General features: G+C 35.8%; 1 protein-coding gene across 3 annotated transcripts in view; it reads left to right on the top strand.

Annotated features, from left to right (window-relative positions):
- Nucleotides 1-16,995, top strand: part of ARSK (arylsulfatase family member K) — a 51,222-nt gene extending 34,227 nt beyond the window's left edge. For all 3 annotated transcript variants that reach the window (XM_036925791.2, XM_057493272.1, XM_036925792.2), the window contains 3 exons: nt 6,895-7,119; nt 15,243-15,467; nt 16,360-16,995. In XM_036925791.2, coding sequence (XP_036781686.1) covers nt 6,895-7,119; nt 15,243-15,467; nt 16,360-16,649 — 740 coding nt within the window. In that variant the 3' untranslated portion in view covers nt 16,650-16,995. The remainder of the gene's footprint in view (nt 1-6,894; nt 7,120-15,242; nt 15,468-16,359) is intronic.
- Nucleotides 16,996-17,320: the final 325 nt, after the last annotated feature.

Raw genomic sequence — 17,320 nt, 5'->3', positions numbered from 1 at the left:
AGAAAGATCAGTGCACCCCTATGTTTATCGCAGCACTATTTACAATAGCCAAGAATTGGAAGCAACCTAAATGTCCATCTATAGATGAATGGATAAAGAAGATGTGGTACATATACACAATGGAATACTACTCAGCCATAAGAAAAGGGCAAATCCAACCATTTGCAGCAACATGGATGGAGCTGGAGGGTATTATGCTCAGTGAAACAAGCCAAGCGGAGAAAGAGAAATACCAAATGATTTCACTTATTTGTGGAATATAAGAACAAAGGAAAAACTGAAGGAACAAAACAGCAGCAGAATCACAGAACTCAAGAATGGACTAACAGGTACCAAAGGGAAAGGGACTGGGGAGGATGGGTGGGTAGGGAGGGATAAGGGGGGGAGAAGTAGGGGGGTATTAAGATTAGCATGCATGGGGGGGTAGGAGAAAAGGGAGGGCTGCACAACACAGAGAAGGCAAGTAGTGATTCTACAACATTTTGCTATGCTGATGGACAAGTGACTGTAAAGGGGTTTATAGGGGGGACCTGGTATAGGGGAGAGCCTAGTAAACATAATATTCGTCAGGTAAGTGTAGATTAGTGATACCAAAAAAAAAAAAAAAAAAGGGCAGTTCCTGTGTGGTAACTTCCAATGAGTTCTACACAAGGGTATAAAGGGCATATAAAAGTGTAAGCAAAGGGTCTGTTTGTGTTTATACAGAGGATCAAAGCCTAATTGGGCTACCCTGAAAATGAACTAAGATACGATATGAAAAAGAACTTCCAACATCAGCACTCTCTGGAAGACTCATGACAGAAGATGATCAGCAAAAATCCCCAACAAAGATCCACGCACTGCTACAGCTGTAGATGCACTCATCCCACCAGTTCCTGGACTTGCCATGGGAATGAAGGAGATATCTAAGCTGGCCTGTGCATACAGTAAAACAACAAATTTGACTGGATCTATACTGTTAGAACTCAACCAAGAATTAGGAGAAGTGCAAATTGTAGCGCTCCAAAATCTTACAACTACAGACTATTTACTGTTAAAAGAACATATGGGATATGAACATTCCCCAGGAATGGGTTGTTTTAATTTGTCTGATTTCTCTCAGACTGTTCAAGTTCAGTTGGACAATTTCCACCATATCATAGATAAGTTTTCACAAATGCCTAAGGTGCCTAACTGGTTTTCTTGGTTTCACTGGAGATGGCTGGTAATTACAGGTATGCTTTGGTTATGTAACTATACTCCTATTATGTTAATGTGTGTGCGCAATTTAAGTAGTAGCTTAAAACCTATACATGCTGAAGTTACTCTACAAGAAGATATGTCAAAGAAATAATCAATCTTCCCATGTTTTCTTCTGCCTGCTACTTCTATAGCTTTTCTTCTTCCTTTCTAATTACAATGCTTAAATAGAATTCGTGCCTCATATCAAATTTACTGAGTATCATAATTCTTCCAAGTGGTAAAGATACCTCAAGACAAACGCTGGGCATAGAAGCTACAGGGCATAAATATGCAAAGAAGTAAAAAGCTAACCATTTCAAACAATAAGGCTTCTCTCTCACTTACCAACTTTATATTTCCCTTTATGGCCCCGGAAGATGACTGGTTAGCCAGAGACGGGTAAGATTCCTCAAGGGAGGAACAACCTAAGACAGGCACAGTCACAGGGGGGTCATCAGGTGAGAAATTGGGGATCAACAGAGGTGAGGCTTAGAACCTCACCCCCCTTGTTCTGAGAGAAATCTTCTGCATATGTGGATGTTTTATTGCCCTTATCTAGCTTGGATTAACACATAGTCTACAGGCACACACCTGATCATCTACATTTGCTCTCTTACAACACTAAACTACGTTTTCTACCTTTATCTTGTATCTACCTACCACTTCAGCATTTTATTAAAAATAATAATAATAAAGGGAGAAATGTGGTATCCACAGATAAATCAGATATAAAAATCAAATGAGTATTCATATTTGAACTGACTGTTTATAGTTCATAATGCATGAGCAAAACTGAAAGTTTCTGTGATGACTGCCCTTGTACTGTTCACCATGTAACTTATTCACTATGTAAGAACTTGTTCTCCATGTAAGAACTTGTTTGTTATGCTTCAGAAGATTGGAGACTGACGAAAATTAGGCTTGGGGTGGATTAATGATTGTGCATTGAGCATTGACTCCCCTATACAGAATTTTATTGTTGTTAACAACCATTTGATCAATAAATATGAGCGATGCCCTCACATTAAAAAAAAAAAAAGTATACACTTCCAATTGTAAAATAAATAAGTAACCGGGATGTAATGTATAGCATAAGGAATATAGTCAAAATATTGTAACAACTTGGTATGGTGATAGCTGGTACCTAGAATTATCATGTATATAAATGTTGAATCCCTGTGTTGTACACCTGAAACTAATGTAATGTAATACTGTGTGTCAACTACCCTTCAATAAAAAATAATTACCTACAAAAAAAAAAAAAAAGATTAACCCAGGAAGAAACAGAAAATCTGAACAGACCAATTACCAGCAATGAAATCAAATTAGTAATTAAAAACTTCCAAAAAACAAAACCCAGGTTCAGAAGACTTCAAAGACAAATTCTACCAAACATTTTAAAAAAAGCTAATAGCTATTCTTCTTAAAGTATTCCAAAAAGTAGGAGAAGGGAATACTTCCAAACTTATTCTGTGAGGTCAGCATCACTCTAATACCAAAAGCAGACAAAGACACCACAAAAATAGAAAATTACTGACCAATATCCCTGATGAACAAAGATGCAAAAATCCTCAAAAAAATGTTAGCAAACTGAATCCAAAAATACATGAAAACAATATTGACCAAGTGGAATTTATTCCAGGGATGCAAGGATGGTACAATATTCATAAATCAATCAATATCATAAACCACATTAACAAAAAGGATAAAAGCTACATGATCATCTCAATAGATGCTGAAGAAGCATTAGACAAAATTCAACATCCATTCATGATAAAAACTCTCAACAAAATGGGTACAGAGGCAAGTACCTTAACATAATAAAGACCATATACAACAAACCCACAGCCAACATTGTGCTTAATACTCTAAGATTGGGAACAAGACAAGGATGCCCACTCTCACCACTTTTATTCAACATAGTACTGGAGGGCCTAGCCATGGCAATTAGACAACACAAAGAGATGAAAGGCATCCAAATTGGTTAGGAAAAAGTTAAACTGTCACTATTTGCACATGACATGATACTATACAAGAAAACCCTAAAGAATCCACCCACAACTGCTAGAACTAATAACTGAATTCAGCAAAGTTGCAGGTTACAAAATATACAGAAATTTGTTGAATTCCAGTAACCTAATAACAAACTAGCAGAAAGAGAAATCAGGAAAACAATTCCACTTACAATTGCATCAAAAAGAATAAAATACCTAGGAATAAACCTAACCAAGGAAGTGAAAGACCTATACCCTGAAAACTCCAAGACACTCATGAGAGAAATTAAAGAAGACACCAATAAATGGAAATACATCCCATGCTCATGGATAGGAAGAATTAATATTGTCAAAATGGCCATCCTGCCTAAAGCAATTTACAGATTCAATGCAATCCCTATCAAAATACCAACAGCATTCTTCAATGAACTAGAACAAATAGTTCTAAAATTCATATGGAACCACAAAAGACCCTGAATAACCAAAGCAATCCTGAGAAAGAAGAACAAAGCTGGGGGGATTATGCTCTCCAACTTCAAGATTTACTACAAAGCCACAGTAATCAAGATAATATGGTACTGGCACAAGAACAGGCCCATAGATCAATGGAACAGAAAAGAGAGCCCAGATATAAACCCAAGCATATATGGTCAATTAATATATGATAAAGGAGCCATGGATATACAGTGGGGAAAAGGCAGCCTCTTTAATGACTGGTGTTGGCAAAACTGGACAATTACATGTAAGAGAATGGAACTGGATTATTTAACTCCATACACAAGAAGAAACTTGAATCAGATCAAAGACCTGAATTAAGTCATGAAACCATAAAATTCTTAGAAGAAAACATAGGCAAAAATCTCTTGAAGATAAGCACAGGCAAGTTTTTCCTGGACACATCTCCTTGGACAAGGGAAACAAAATAAAAAATGAACAAGTGGGACAGCATCAAACCAAAAAGCTTCTGTACAGCAAGGGACACCATCAGCAGCACAAAAAGGCATCCTACGTTATGGGAGAATATATTCCTAAATGACTCATCTGATAACGGGTTAGCATCTAAAATATATAAAGAACTCATATACTGCAAAACCAAAAAACAAATAATCCAATTAGAAAATGGGTGAAGGACCTGAACAGACCTTCTCCAGAAAAGAAATACAAATGCCTAACAGGCAATATAAAAGATGCTCCACAGGACTAATAATCAGGGAAATGCAAATTAAAACCACAATAAGACTTCACACCTGTCAGAAAGGCCACTATCCAAAATACAAGAAACAAGAAATGCCAGTGGAGAGGATATGGAGAAAGGGGAACCCTCCTACACTGTGGTGGGAATGCAAATTGGTGCAACCACTGTGAAAAGCTGTATGGAGGTTCCTCAAAAAACTAAAAATAGAAATACCATTTGACCCAGTAATGCCACTCTTAGGAATTCACTTGAAGAAAACAAAATCCATGATTTGAAAAAACATATGCACCCCTATATTTATCACTGCACTATTTGCAATAGCCAAGATATGGAAGCAACCTAAGTGTCCATCAATAGATGATTGATAAAGAAGATGTGGTACATATACACAGTCTAATATTATTCAGACATAAAAAGAAAAAGAAATCCAGCCATTTGTGACAACATGGATCATCTAAAGGGTATTATGCTCAGTGAAATAAGCCAGGTGGAGAAATACAAACACCATATGATTTCACTTTTTTGTGGAGTATAAAAACAAAGCAAAACAAAGGAACAAAACAGCATTAGTCTCATAGGCACTGAGAAGTGACTAATGGTTACCAAGGGGAAGGGGGGTGGCAGGGGTGATATGGAGGGGAGGGGAATAAAAGGGCACAATAATTAATTCACAATCACAATATAAATTGATCACAGGGACTGTTGAACCACTGTGATGTACATTTGAAACCAACATAACATTGTATATTAATGATAGTTTAATAAAAAATAATTTTAAAAAATAACACGTTAATTAAGAACACTCTATCATCCCACCTCAGGGCCTTTATATTTGCTGTGCCTCTGCCTGAGATGCCCTTCTGTCTGATTTTTACGTGGTTGGCAATTCTGTCTTTAGCTCCCAGCTCAAATAGCATCTCCTCCTCTGTGGTCTTCCCAACCACCAGAACTTAGTGTACCAGCCCCATCATCCTACTTGCTCTGTATCTTATCCTATTGTTTGTTTACATCATAACCTTTAATTGTCTTGTCTGTTTACTTGTTTACTGTCCTTTTCCCTTGAAGAATGTGAACTTAATGAGGGCAGGCACTTCTTTTTTTTTCAACATTGCATACTAGGTGTATAGCTTTGCATCCATAGTGTCTGGCACATAGTAAAGACTTGTTAAACACTTATTGGTTGAGTGTAAACACCAGCAATTATCACATGTTGTTGTAACTACAGTAGTATACAAATTGTAAGGGCTTTGGGGGACTGAGTGATTCACTCTGCCTGGAGGAGCAGGGAATGCTTCACCAGGGAGGTAATATTTCAGCGGGGTCATAAAGGAAGAATGGGAGTTTGCCAAGCAGACAGTGGGAAAAAGGGCATTCAACACAGCAGGAGAGTATGTACAGAGGCAAGAAAGTCTAAACTATTATTAGTTCAGGGAATTCTAAGTAGTTCAGGATAGTGGAAGGTGAAGGTCGAGGGGGTAGCTGAGTGTGTTGAAGCTTTCTAAAGAATGAGACAGTGGGAAGCTGTGAAAAAGCTCTAAGCGAGGGTGGGACAGGGTCAGGTATTTTAGAAAGACAGCCACCACGGTGTTACAAGGGATGGTGTAGAGGGGAAAGAGGAATGGAGGCAAGAAGACCAATTAGGAAGAAATTACAGTTGTCCAGCTGAAAGATCCTGATGCTCTGAACTCTGTAAATAACTCTGTAGAGCAGTTGGTCTCAGTTCTCACTGCACCTCAGAATCGCCTGTGGGTTGGCTGGTTGGTTTCAGTAATGCAGACCCTGTCGGCCAGATTCAGGGACTGCCAAAGCAGGGGTGACTCTTCTCTGGACCTAGCCTCAGGATGACTCTCTTATTTACAGTAAGGAGGAAGTTTCAGGACACTTGGAGACAGGAGTGGACAGAGGAATTTTACTGTCTGGTTATTCCTTATCCAAGAATATGCTAAATCACATTCATATCCTGTCTGTACTGCCTCTAGATCTTCTTCAAAGCTGGGATTTCCATAATCCTCAACCAACCTCATGGGCGTCATCTGATGATTGGCTGCTTAGAAGAAAAGGTAGCAGGGAGGAGGGATTCTGACCCCTCACATCCCCTGCCATTGGGCAGAAATTGTGGGTTGGTGATAGAAGTCCTTTCATCATCTGAGACATCAACAGGGCTGACATCTCGACTTGCCTTTCTCTTTTCATTTGAGTCACTATGCGGAAAATCTTTTTTCTCTGTTCCCTGATAGAAACATAGAAAGCCAGCCAGCATGATCTCCAAATAAAGAAACTTATCCTACATATATTTTCTCCTTTCTCCCTCTAGTCTGTCAACTGAGGACCAGGCACATGAAACCCTTGCTTAAGAACAGTAAATAACATTCAGATATTAAGAGCCTTGACAAACTCTCATAGGTACAGTTTTTATAAACTTACTGGGACAGAATAAAACAACAACTAAAAGCTAATTAAGATTTATCCTGATTTATGTTGTAGGTGAAATTATTTTGGCTCTTCACCAGTTAGATATTCTTCAGAAAACTGTTGTCATATACACCTCAGACCACGGAGAGCTGGCCATGGAACATCGTCAGTTTTATAAAATGAGTATGTACGAAGCTAGTTCCCATGTTCCACTCTTGATAATGGGACCGGGAATTAAGGCTAACCTACAAGTATCAACTTTGGTTTCTCTTGTGGATATTTACCCTACTATGCTTGGTAAGTAATGCAATTTTGTACATATTTATTTGTAACAATACTGGAGAATGAATAAGCAAAGCAGTCAGAGGCCCTGCTGACATTTTTTATAACCTGGAGCAACTCATGTAACTGTGAGTGAAATCTGTATCTGAAAAATATTCCTCAGGTTCCTTTGTCCTTCACTTAACTACATTTTTCCTTCAAAAGATTCATAATCAGGATATGACTATAAAGTAAGCCACATAAGATATTCAGGATCAAAACTTTATACATATGACTCCTGTATCATTTGGTTCTCTACCACCACCACCCTAAAATGTAATCATTTCCCTTCTGGATTATTCCATCCACTTTGAAACTACTAATTTTGTACAGTGTTAGAAAAGTCCCCTAATCTGATAGTATGAACATATATATTTCTCTTCAGAATATTTAGATTGTTCTGCACTATTTGCTTTATGTGCTTCTTCAGGTCTATGACCATAACCTTAGGTCTAGAACAGCAACATTTGGAAGGGCAGTGAGCAGTTTTGTTAAAGGTACTAGAATAATACCATCAGAGGAAATTATATAGAACTGTCAGTTTCTAATTTAGCAGAGCATTTTTAATTCCATAACATTTAAATACTGTAATACTTCTAAGGCTCCATCAATTGGAAAAAATACCATCAATTTGTAAACAGATTCTGGTGAAAGAAAAAGATAACACTACAAGATATATATGTTTAATATGTACATACTAATATGTGAAAAAAATCTGAAAATCAAAGAAATAAAAAAGTTCTTTTTATCTCCTTCCTCTTGCTACAATGTCTTTCCCTTTATTTAACCAAAGACTATTTCAGTGTCTTACATTTATTTAAAGTTAATTTGTATCAGTGCTCTTTCCTTTTCTTTCATTTCACATCACTTACATATTTGAACACACTTTGCTATTCTTTTGCCTGATGTGTATTTTTAATCTCTTCGTTTCTTAGTCATCATTTGCTGGTTCCCCTCTATTCCAAACCAATTATCACACTTAGCTATATCTCTGCCATTTTCTGGTTCCATCAATTTCCAGGCAATCCCTATGACTCATTTTCATTTTTATAAAGAATATATGGACAATATGTATATTTTTAAGTGTCCCTCTTATGATCATCTTTCTAGCTTTATGAATATATGCTCCTTTATGGTAGCATTTCTTTATATTTTTCTCCCCTAGTTTTTCCTCATACACAACTCCCCACCCCATTTCTAAGTTTGCTTAGCTTTTTAGCCTTTTCTGTTTCCTTGGAGTACAGTGACCAGAACTGCAGAAGATTGTGAAAGGTTGACATGATTCTTTCTAAGTTTTCCTCAGTATATTTTGTAGTGAGATTTGGTATTTTGGCATATTTGACCCCAGTGGCTAAATTGTCCATTATCTGTGGGGAGCTGTCTGCACTGAGTCCCAGTCTTCTTGTCATTCTATCACCATTTATGTTAGTTGATGAATATGCATTGTTTAAATCATTTTTCTTTAATCATTGTTTTATATTTGTCTACAATGCAAATTTTCTACTTGATACACCATCATTATTATTTGCCATTTCCTGCATCACAAAAGTCAAAAGTCATCTGCAAACTGGAGTACTTCATAAAGTATTTATCTAAGAGATTATAAGAAAATACCAAATAAAGTTGGTCAGAATGAGAGGATTTATTTATTCACCTGGAAAGACACCTGCCTATCTGCACCTAGTTTATATTACTTGACATTAAGCATTTCTTCAGCCAAGACAAAGCATTCCCTGAAACTCCTCTGCATTCCTCCCTACTCTTCTGTAAATAATGTAGGTTCTCTGCGATTGTGTAAGTTTTTTTCTGCAATTTGTCCATTATTTTAATTTTCTAAAACTCATAGTTCTACATAGATTTTCATTTATTTTTATCTTTCACTGATTCTTAAAAATAGACTCCTTCTGAGTCACATTTCCCTGCAGAGTATATTTTATTAACAGCATTTAGATCATGTATTGATGAGATCTGCCCAACTAGAGTCAAGGCAGTAAAGGCAAAAAGCAGTGTCTTTCCATTTCTAAACTAACATCTTTAAGGCATAGCATGGTTTATAATGTATTTCATAATGAATGTTTTCATTACTAAGAGACTAAGAGGGAAAAGTTACTTTTATATGATTGTGGGTAGAGAGTGGAGGAGAATATCTATGTTTGGGTCTTTAGATAAAACACAAAACATCTTATTAACCAGATGTTAACCAGAGAAAAGGTAGGAAGAAAAGGAAGCAGTGGGGTATACAAAGACTTATGTTGTACCCGGAAATAACATTGCAACATTATTTATCTAAAATTAACCTTTTAACAATGATAAAGGGTTAATATAGTTCTTATAAATCTGTAAGACAAAGAGAAATATCCTATTAACAAACTGACTGAAAGATAAAACAAGCAATTCACAACAAAAGATACAAAATGGCGGGGGTATAGCTCAGGGGAAGAGCATTTGACTGCAAAATGGCCAAGATATTTTTAAAGGTTCAAACCCAGTAGTCAGAAAAATATTAAAACAAGAAGGTACCATTGTTCTTTCACTTACAGAGTTTGAAAAGATTAAAAAGAATTAGAAAACCTTATATTGGAAATAGGTAGGCCTTCTCATATAGGGAGTATACACTGGCACAGATTTTCTGGAGGCAAAGGTGGCATTATGTTCCAAATTACTTAAAAATGTACTTCCCTTTGACCTAGAAATTCCAATTTCAGACAGTAACCTATAGATATATATGAAGATTTGTATCCATGGATATTTATATTATTATATTAAAGAACTAGAAATAGTATTAATGTCTACTAATGTATTAGGTAGAATATGTCAATTTATTTTAAAGGTGACAGGATATGTGAAAATGGCTCCTATGTATTGAAAAGAAAATGTAGGCTTTAAAAGTATATAAACAGATTTTTGTTTTGGTTTGGATTTGTTTATTGATATAGGGTGCCCATCTAATTTATTGTCCAAATCAGCACATTTTTTTAGATTAACAGGGTGCTATTAACAATTACAACAGGATTAACAGGAATAAACTTACCAGGCCAGCAAGGCAAAGATAACTCTGATGGTCTGTGTTTAATCTGATGTTCAGTTCAACATTTTAAAATGAAATTTCTCAGTGCTAGAACAGTTTAAAGCTACCTTAGCAGTGATTGATTCTAAAATTAGACCTGTGGGATAGTATGTTGTATTTCACTTCTGCTTAATAAACATAAACAGATTTTGATAAAGTATCTACAAAGGACTTCTTTTGTGATTCTACTAACAATTAGGAGCTTAAAATAGACATAAAACATAATCTATTCTTAGAAACATAAAGGTCCTTTATTAGCTTAGCCATAACTGTATTATTTTTTATGAACACACTTGACACACAAAATATAGGGGATTACTCAGCCATAAAAAAATATAAAATCTTGCCATTTGCAACAAAATCTTGCCATTTGCAACAACATGGATGGACCTAGAAAGTATTATGCAGAGTGAAATAAGCCAGGCAGAGAAAAACAAATACCATATGATTTCACTTATATGTGGAATCTAAAAAACAAAAGAAACAAATAAACAAAACAGAGAGAGACTCATAGACACAGAGAACAGACTGCTAGTTGCCATAGGGGAGAGGGGTGGGGAATAGGGGAAAAAATTAGTGAGAATGCTTGATATCTTGATCTGGGTAATGGTTACATGAGTGTGTGCACACGTCAAAAGGCATCAACCTGTACACTAAGATCTGTGCGTTTTATTGGATGACCTTTAAAACCTTCAAAAAGTTTTTTAAAGAATGAATAGAAGAGGAGATCCGAAGAATTTCTAATAAATATGAGAGAAAGCATTAAAAAAAGGATCAGGATTAAATTTTTCAGATCAAAGTTTCAAGCAAGACCTCCCCTTTCCCTTCCATTCTGTGGACCTTAGGAATATCACATAAAAGATGTTGTTTGAAAAAACCTTAAACAGAAAGACACCAAATAGGAAAAACCAATTGGTATTCCTGTGTTAATAAACCTAAATGAGCATAAAGAGTCTGTTGAACTTTATAAATTTCAAATTGTTTTTTGAAATTTAAATTTGTTAGTTTACAACCTAAATTTACAAATATTTTTTACAGGAGTCTTAAAAGAGTGCATTTCCTATAAAATTATATTTTTATGATAAAGTAGGAAGAATATTCTTAGTCTATTTGTCATTGTAGGTCCTTTAGAGTATACTATCACTTTACCATTTTCTAATACTAGCAGAAAAATGCCATTTTTATGAATAGGAATTCTTTATACTATTAAAGTTGATATCATTACTTCAGAGATTATTCTTTAAAAATAACTCCCCCAAATATTTTCTTCTCTAATAATCTAGTATCAGCATGCTTTATTTAGTTCAGTTAGAAATAAAGGTAGTTTTGTTCTAAAATTAAAATTATTTTGATTTTACCTTTTAAACTGATTTTCATGTGAATATTTTTCTTTTAATAGTTGGTCATTTTTGTAAAACACCTGCCTTCCTTTCACATAAAGGATAAATCCAGATTTTTTTGAATTGTGAAAAATGTAATTGTATAAAAATGCTGTTTTGTTTAAGAGAATGCTAAATTGCTAGTGATTTAAATTGCAAAACCCTCCTTATTACAGGTCTTAGCAGAGGGTTGGGAGAGACATTCTACATAGCCAATTTGATTTTTATTGGCTGAAAAATAGTGCAAAGTTGAATAACTACAGTAAAGCAATATTTGTGTTGTAGTACTGAAGAGTCCAGACATCCTGGAGTCAGACTGCCAAAGTTCAAGTCCCTTGTTCAGTATTTGCCAACTGTATGGCATTGGGCAAGTTACTTAACATCTCTGGTTTTCAATTTTCTTATCAAGAAAATGGAAATGGTATTGGCTATCCCATAGCTTAGAACAATGACTGAATGTGGTCAACAAGTAAGTGTTAGATATTATTATTAATATTTTCTATTCTTCTTAGTTATGCCCTAAAAAATGTACATAGTTTGCATCATTGCCATCCCAGTCCAATTCTTATGTACTCATATGGTCAGAAAGAAATATGATCTTGTATCTCTTGAGGAGGTCATCACTTATATCCAGGTCTGCATTTTTACCCATTTGTTTATTGTTTTAAATTTAAGGTACTTTATTAAGAATTATTTAATAGTTACTTTTAATCTTTGCTTATACTACCAAGAAAGATGAAACTTCCTTAAAATGGAATGGAAATGACATATATGCCTGAAGAAAAAAAGTATGAAAAGTGGTTTTAAACAAAGATCAAAGAGCTTTTTGAAAAGCAGTTTAAGGTAAAGTGTTTTTAAGAAAACCACTGGCAAATATGTGGAAATGAACACCCCATTTCCTGAAGTGCAGAAAAGTTAATGAATATTGAAGTATTTATTAAATACTACATGAAAGAAGAGAGGGGATGCAAACTCAACAGTCCAAGCAGGTTTACTGCTGAACCTGAGAGGGACCCCTCTGTCCTGGCCAGCAGAACAAAGGAAAAAGAGGGTCTCTAACAGGTCAAGAGGCTTTTTATGGCCAGGGCTTTGGCAGGCTCTTTGAGGAGAGGGATCAGGGGGAAAAGTGGGCTTGTGGCTTGCTGACTTGTCCTCTGGAGGATGCTTGTAGCCTAAGTAACAAGAAACCTAGGTCTCTCTAAGATGGTGGGTGGACTTATTCAAAGGGCCGTATTCAGGTCCGGATTCTATCACTATGGATATTTGACGTGTTTTGTTCTTCAGCATCAGCTTACAATTTACTGATAATACACTGGAGATAGGTCACCATTATCTCATCCCTGAACTCCCTGCAGTAGCTTCCAACTCCTACCTTCTGCCCAAACCTACTTTTAGCCAACTTACCATGCAGTGATTAGCATCAGGCTATGTCATGCTCCTGCTCAAAATCCTCTACTGGTTTCCCATTTCACTTAAAGTAAAACCCAAAATCTCTAATTGGACCTGGGAGTCCAATATGATCTCCTCCCTCTACAACTCATCTTACACAATTTACCCCTGACTTACCCTGCCCCAGCCATATAGAACTCCTTGGTGTTTGGGGAATGAACCAAGCAGGCTCCTGCCTCAGGGTCTCTACATTTGCTATTCCCTGGGGGAATGCCCTTACCCCACCACCCCCAGATATCTATAAGACTCCTCTAGCCCTTCCTCGGGTCTCTATTTAAATGTTGCCACACTGGAGAGGCCTTCCCTGACCACACTGTATGAAGCAGCACATCGTGCTCTATCTCCCTGTCCTGTTTATTTTTTCTTCATTTCACTTATCACTACCTGACTTATTTCTCCGTCTCCTCACATTAGGGCATAAGCTCTAAAACAGCCTATCTGCTTTGTCCACTGCTATTTCCCTACACCTGGAACTGCACCTAGTTTGTTGAATGAATTTTAAAAATTGATACTTAAATGGACTTTTATCCCAGTTTACTGCTGACTTACATAAACACAGGAGAATCATGTACATTTTCTTAAGTCTTCCAAGCTTCTTTAGGGAAGTTAGGCTAAGAATAGATCTGAAATAAGGTATTTCAAAGTATTAAAGTTTATTAAAATGCCAAACACAGGAACTTCCCAGTCATGGTATATGCCAGCTGGTCCCTGCTTCCCAACCATCTTCAAAGTCCCCTTTCCGCCCTTCCTGTTCCTCGCTGGCGATGCCACCTGGTGGCTGACATGCAGACCAGCGTGACCCAGTCCGTTCCCCGCTCCTTTTTGGCCTCCCAGGAGGCCTGGCCGCAGCTTGCTGTCCTGTAGCTCAGTCACATCTGCAGTCCCTTTCCTCTCAAGCAGCACATCCTCTTTAACGTCTTTGCTGCTGCTCCTCTAGTTTTTAACCAGTTACCTCTGAAATAGTTCTCTCTTTCCTCATTCTTTCTTCTTTCTTTTGTTCTTTCATTTGGTCATTCATTCTTCCTCAAAAACATCCCTGATTGTCATTGGTTGGCAGGAGATTATTACTTGTAATTATTACTTTCCTTTCCATGGAAGTGGAAGACACCTCTTTAAAAATTAAGTGTAGATGTTTAATTAAATGTAAAATAAGTATCTCTAGGAAATTTATAGAGGTCTTTGTCTACTTTCCCATTCTCCCTTAACCTGTTTTTCCTCAAATACAGTCAAATTAATTTTCCTGTTCAATTTTGTTTAATTTCTAGCACTGCAGATATATTACTTTCTGTTTTTCATTGGGAATACTTAATTATACCTAGAAACACAGAACACTGAAACCAGAAAAGGGATGGAGAGGCAACTGCAGAGTCATTTGGAACCACCCTAAGTACCCAGTCATGTTTAATGGTAATTTTTCTACAGGAAAAGGATAGTTTGAGTCACAAATACCTTTAAAAAAAATTTTTTAATATACAACCTCTTTTTAAGTTAGACATTTCTCATGTTATTGTTTTATATGTCTACGTTTGATAAATAAAAAGTAAATTATTTTTTTCCTAAATCATTATAATGAAGGACTTCCTAACATATGTTCTGCACAATACTAGTCCCTTAAGATGCTGCCTAGGGGTTAAGAAAAATGTTCTATCATCAAATAATGTTGGGACACACTGCATACTATATACCACCTTGAAAGTATGTGATACACATCAGCAATAAATTTATATCAACAATAAATTAACTGATTTTATTTTAATCATTGTTTGCAAACACATATGACTACTAAAGCCCTTTCTTGTATTGGTCTTATTAATATCCCATGGAACAAATATGAGAAACAACTGTGATTAATCATTCAGAAATAAAGGACTAATGACATTAACTAATGTTTGTTGAGGGTTTCCTATGTGCCAGGCACTGATCTCAGAATTTTACATAAGTTATCATATTTAAACCTAAAATAAACCTATGCCATACGGGTAATATTATAATTCCCCTTTTACAGATGATGAAATTGAGGTTCCAAATGGTTAATAACATGCTCAAGGTCACATGGCTAGTAAAGAAAGCATTTGGATCTAGACTGTATTAACAAAATCCATATATAGTCTCTAGTCTCTGTGATCTATAATGATGTCATTTGTGAATGTTCAACTAATGAAAGGATGAGTCATTAAAAATACTGTGTTATATTTGTTACATAGATATTGCTGGAATTCCTCTGCTTCAGAACCTGAGTGGATACTCTTTGTTACCATTATCATCAGAAACATTTAAGAATAAACATAAATGCAAACCCTCACGTCCACCCTGGATTCTGAGTGAATTCCATGGATGCAATGTAAATGCTTCCTCCTACATGCTTCGAACTAACCAGTGGAAGTATATAGCCTACTCTGATGGTGCTTCAGTAATGCCGCAGCTCTTTGGTAAATTTGTTGATATATTTCTTAAGTGTAGTATTATTATTATATGTAATGAGCTGACCCAGATCATCTTGCTCAAGAGATGATCCAGTAATCATCATGAAATAAATAAGTATCTGCTGCTTAGCATGCTGGGACAGTCTATAAAAGATTGCCCATGTGAGGAGCAGCTTATTTGCAAATTAGCATCTGAATTCCAGAGTAAATTGCCATAAGATCATTGATTTGCTGTTTTTCCAATTAAATTGGCCTCCCAGGTATATACTCTGTCTTCCTACATCATAGATAAAAAGGGTGTTTATAATACTGAAATATTCATCATTATTTTCTTTATGGCAGTGATTTAAAGTTTTTATTTCCATAGCTATTTGCTGAAATGGACAGTACTGATGAATCTAACTCAAAAATCCAAGCACACAATGCTCATGTATATAGAAAATTAGGAGTGAGTGAAGTTTCAAGAACATGAATTGGGTATATAAATAACTCTTACAGCTGGAAAGTTTGGGGCTATTGAAATGGGCTAATGTAAGCATTACTCTTTTTTTCTCTGCATGTCAAAGTAAACAGGGTATCAGAAACAGGAAGAATTAGGGCTAAGCCAGCTTACTAGTGATAAGAGTGACTGTTTCTGCCATCTAAGAATGGATAAGAAAAGAATTGGAACAGCAGGATGATGCTAAGAAGGAAGATAATTAGATATGCATTTTACAGGGGTATTTGACTTTTAGTATATCATTTTACCATTTATGCTGTCCTTCATCTTACTATTCTAAGAGGAACTGAAAATAGAAATAAATTCTAATACATTATCTGTCACAGAGTAATGACATTCTAAAATATGTTTTCACAGCAGGTAACTATTTTAACAGGTATTTAATTTTTTTTCTTTCAGATCTTTCCTCGGATCCAGATGAACTAACAAATGTTGCTTCAGAATTTCCAGAAATAACTTATTCTTTGGATCAGAAGCTTCGTACCATCATAAATTACCCTCAAGTTTCTGCTTCTGTCCACCAATACAATAAAGAGCAGTTTATCAAGTGGAAACAAAGTGTAGGACAAAACTATTCCAGCGTGATAGCAAACCTCAGGTGGCATCAGGACTGGCTGAGAGAACCAAGGAAATATGAAAGGGCAATTGATCAGTGGCTTCAAAACCACACTAACCCAAACAAATTTTGAATGATAATAAAAAAATAATATTCTAGAGCTATACAGAAATATGTTGAAAGATCATAATTGTTAGTTTTAAATGTTAGTTTTAATAATTACTGATTTTTAGTTACTTTTAAAGGATGTATGTAGTCTATTTTAAAATAGAATAGTAAAGTCATTATAATATTATATAGTTTCAAAAATGATTACTATCAAGACTCATTCTTACCAACTTCTAACAGTTTAATCAGAGTATTAAAAGGAAGCAAATAGTATAATATACAGTTAGGTTCCTGTGAATAATACAGACTGTAGACTATTTTTAACAACTGAATATTACTTGTAAACCATAAAATAATTACTTGTGACTATCTGATGGTGTCTGATGAGTTATTTGTATCTGGTGGCACATAGACCATTTGGATGTATTTGATGGGAGTATTTGGAGTATTTGATGAGACATAAGACCCTGGATATGGCTGACTTCAATACTATTTTTTTAAAATAGGTAACATACGCACAAGGTACAAGCCTTGAAAGGTACAAAAGATTTAACAGTGAGCATGAGGTCTCCTTTCCTAGTCCCCCAGGCACCCAGGACCCCTTCCTGGAAGCAACTACTGTAACCGTAATCACCTTCCTACCTATCCTTTTAGAAACAGACCCTGCATCTGCAGTCTATTATTCTTTTTCCCCTT

Source organism: Manis pentadactyla, chromosome 2, assembly GCF_030020395.1.
Source record: "Manis pentadactyla isolate mManPen7 chromosome 2, mManPen7.hap1, whole genome shotgun sequence".
NCBI classification, from domain to species: Eukaryota; Metazoa; Chordata; class Mammalia; order Pholidota; family Manidae; genus Manis; species Manis pentadactyla.
This window is presented reverse-complemented; position numbering and strand designations above follow the sequence as displayed.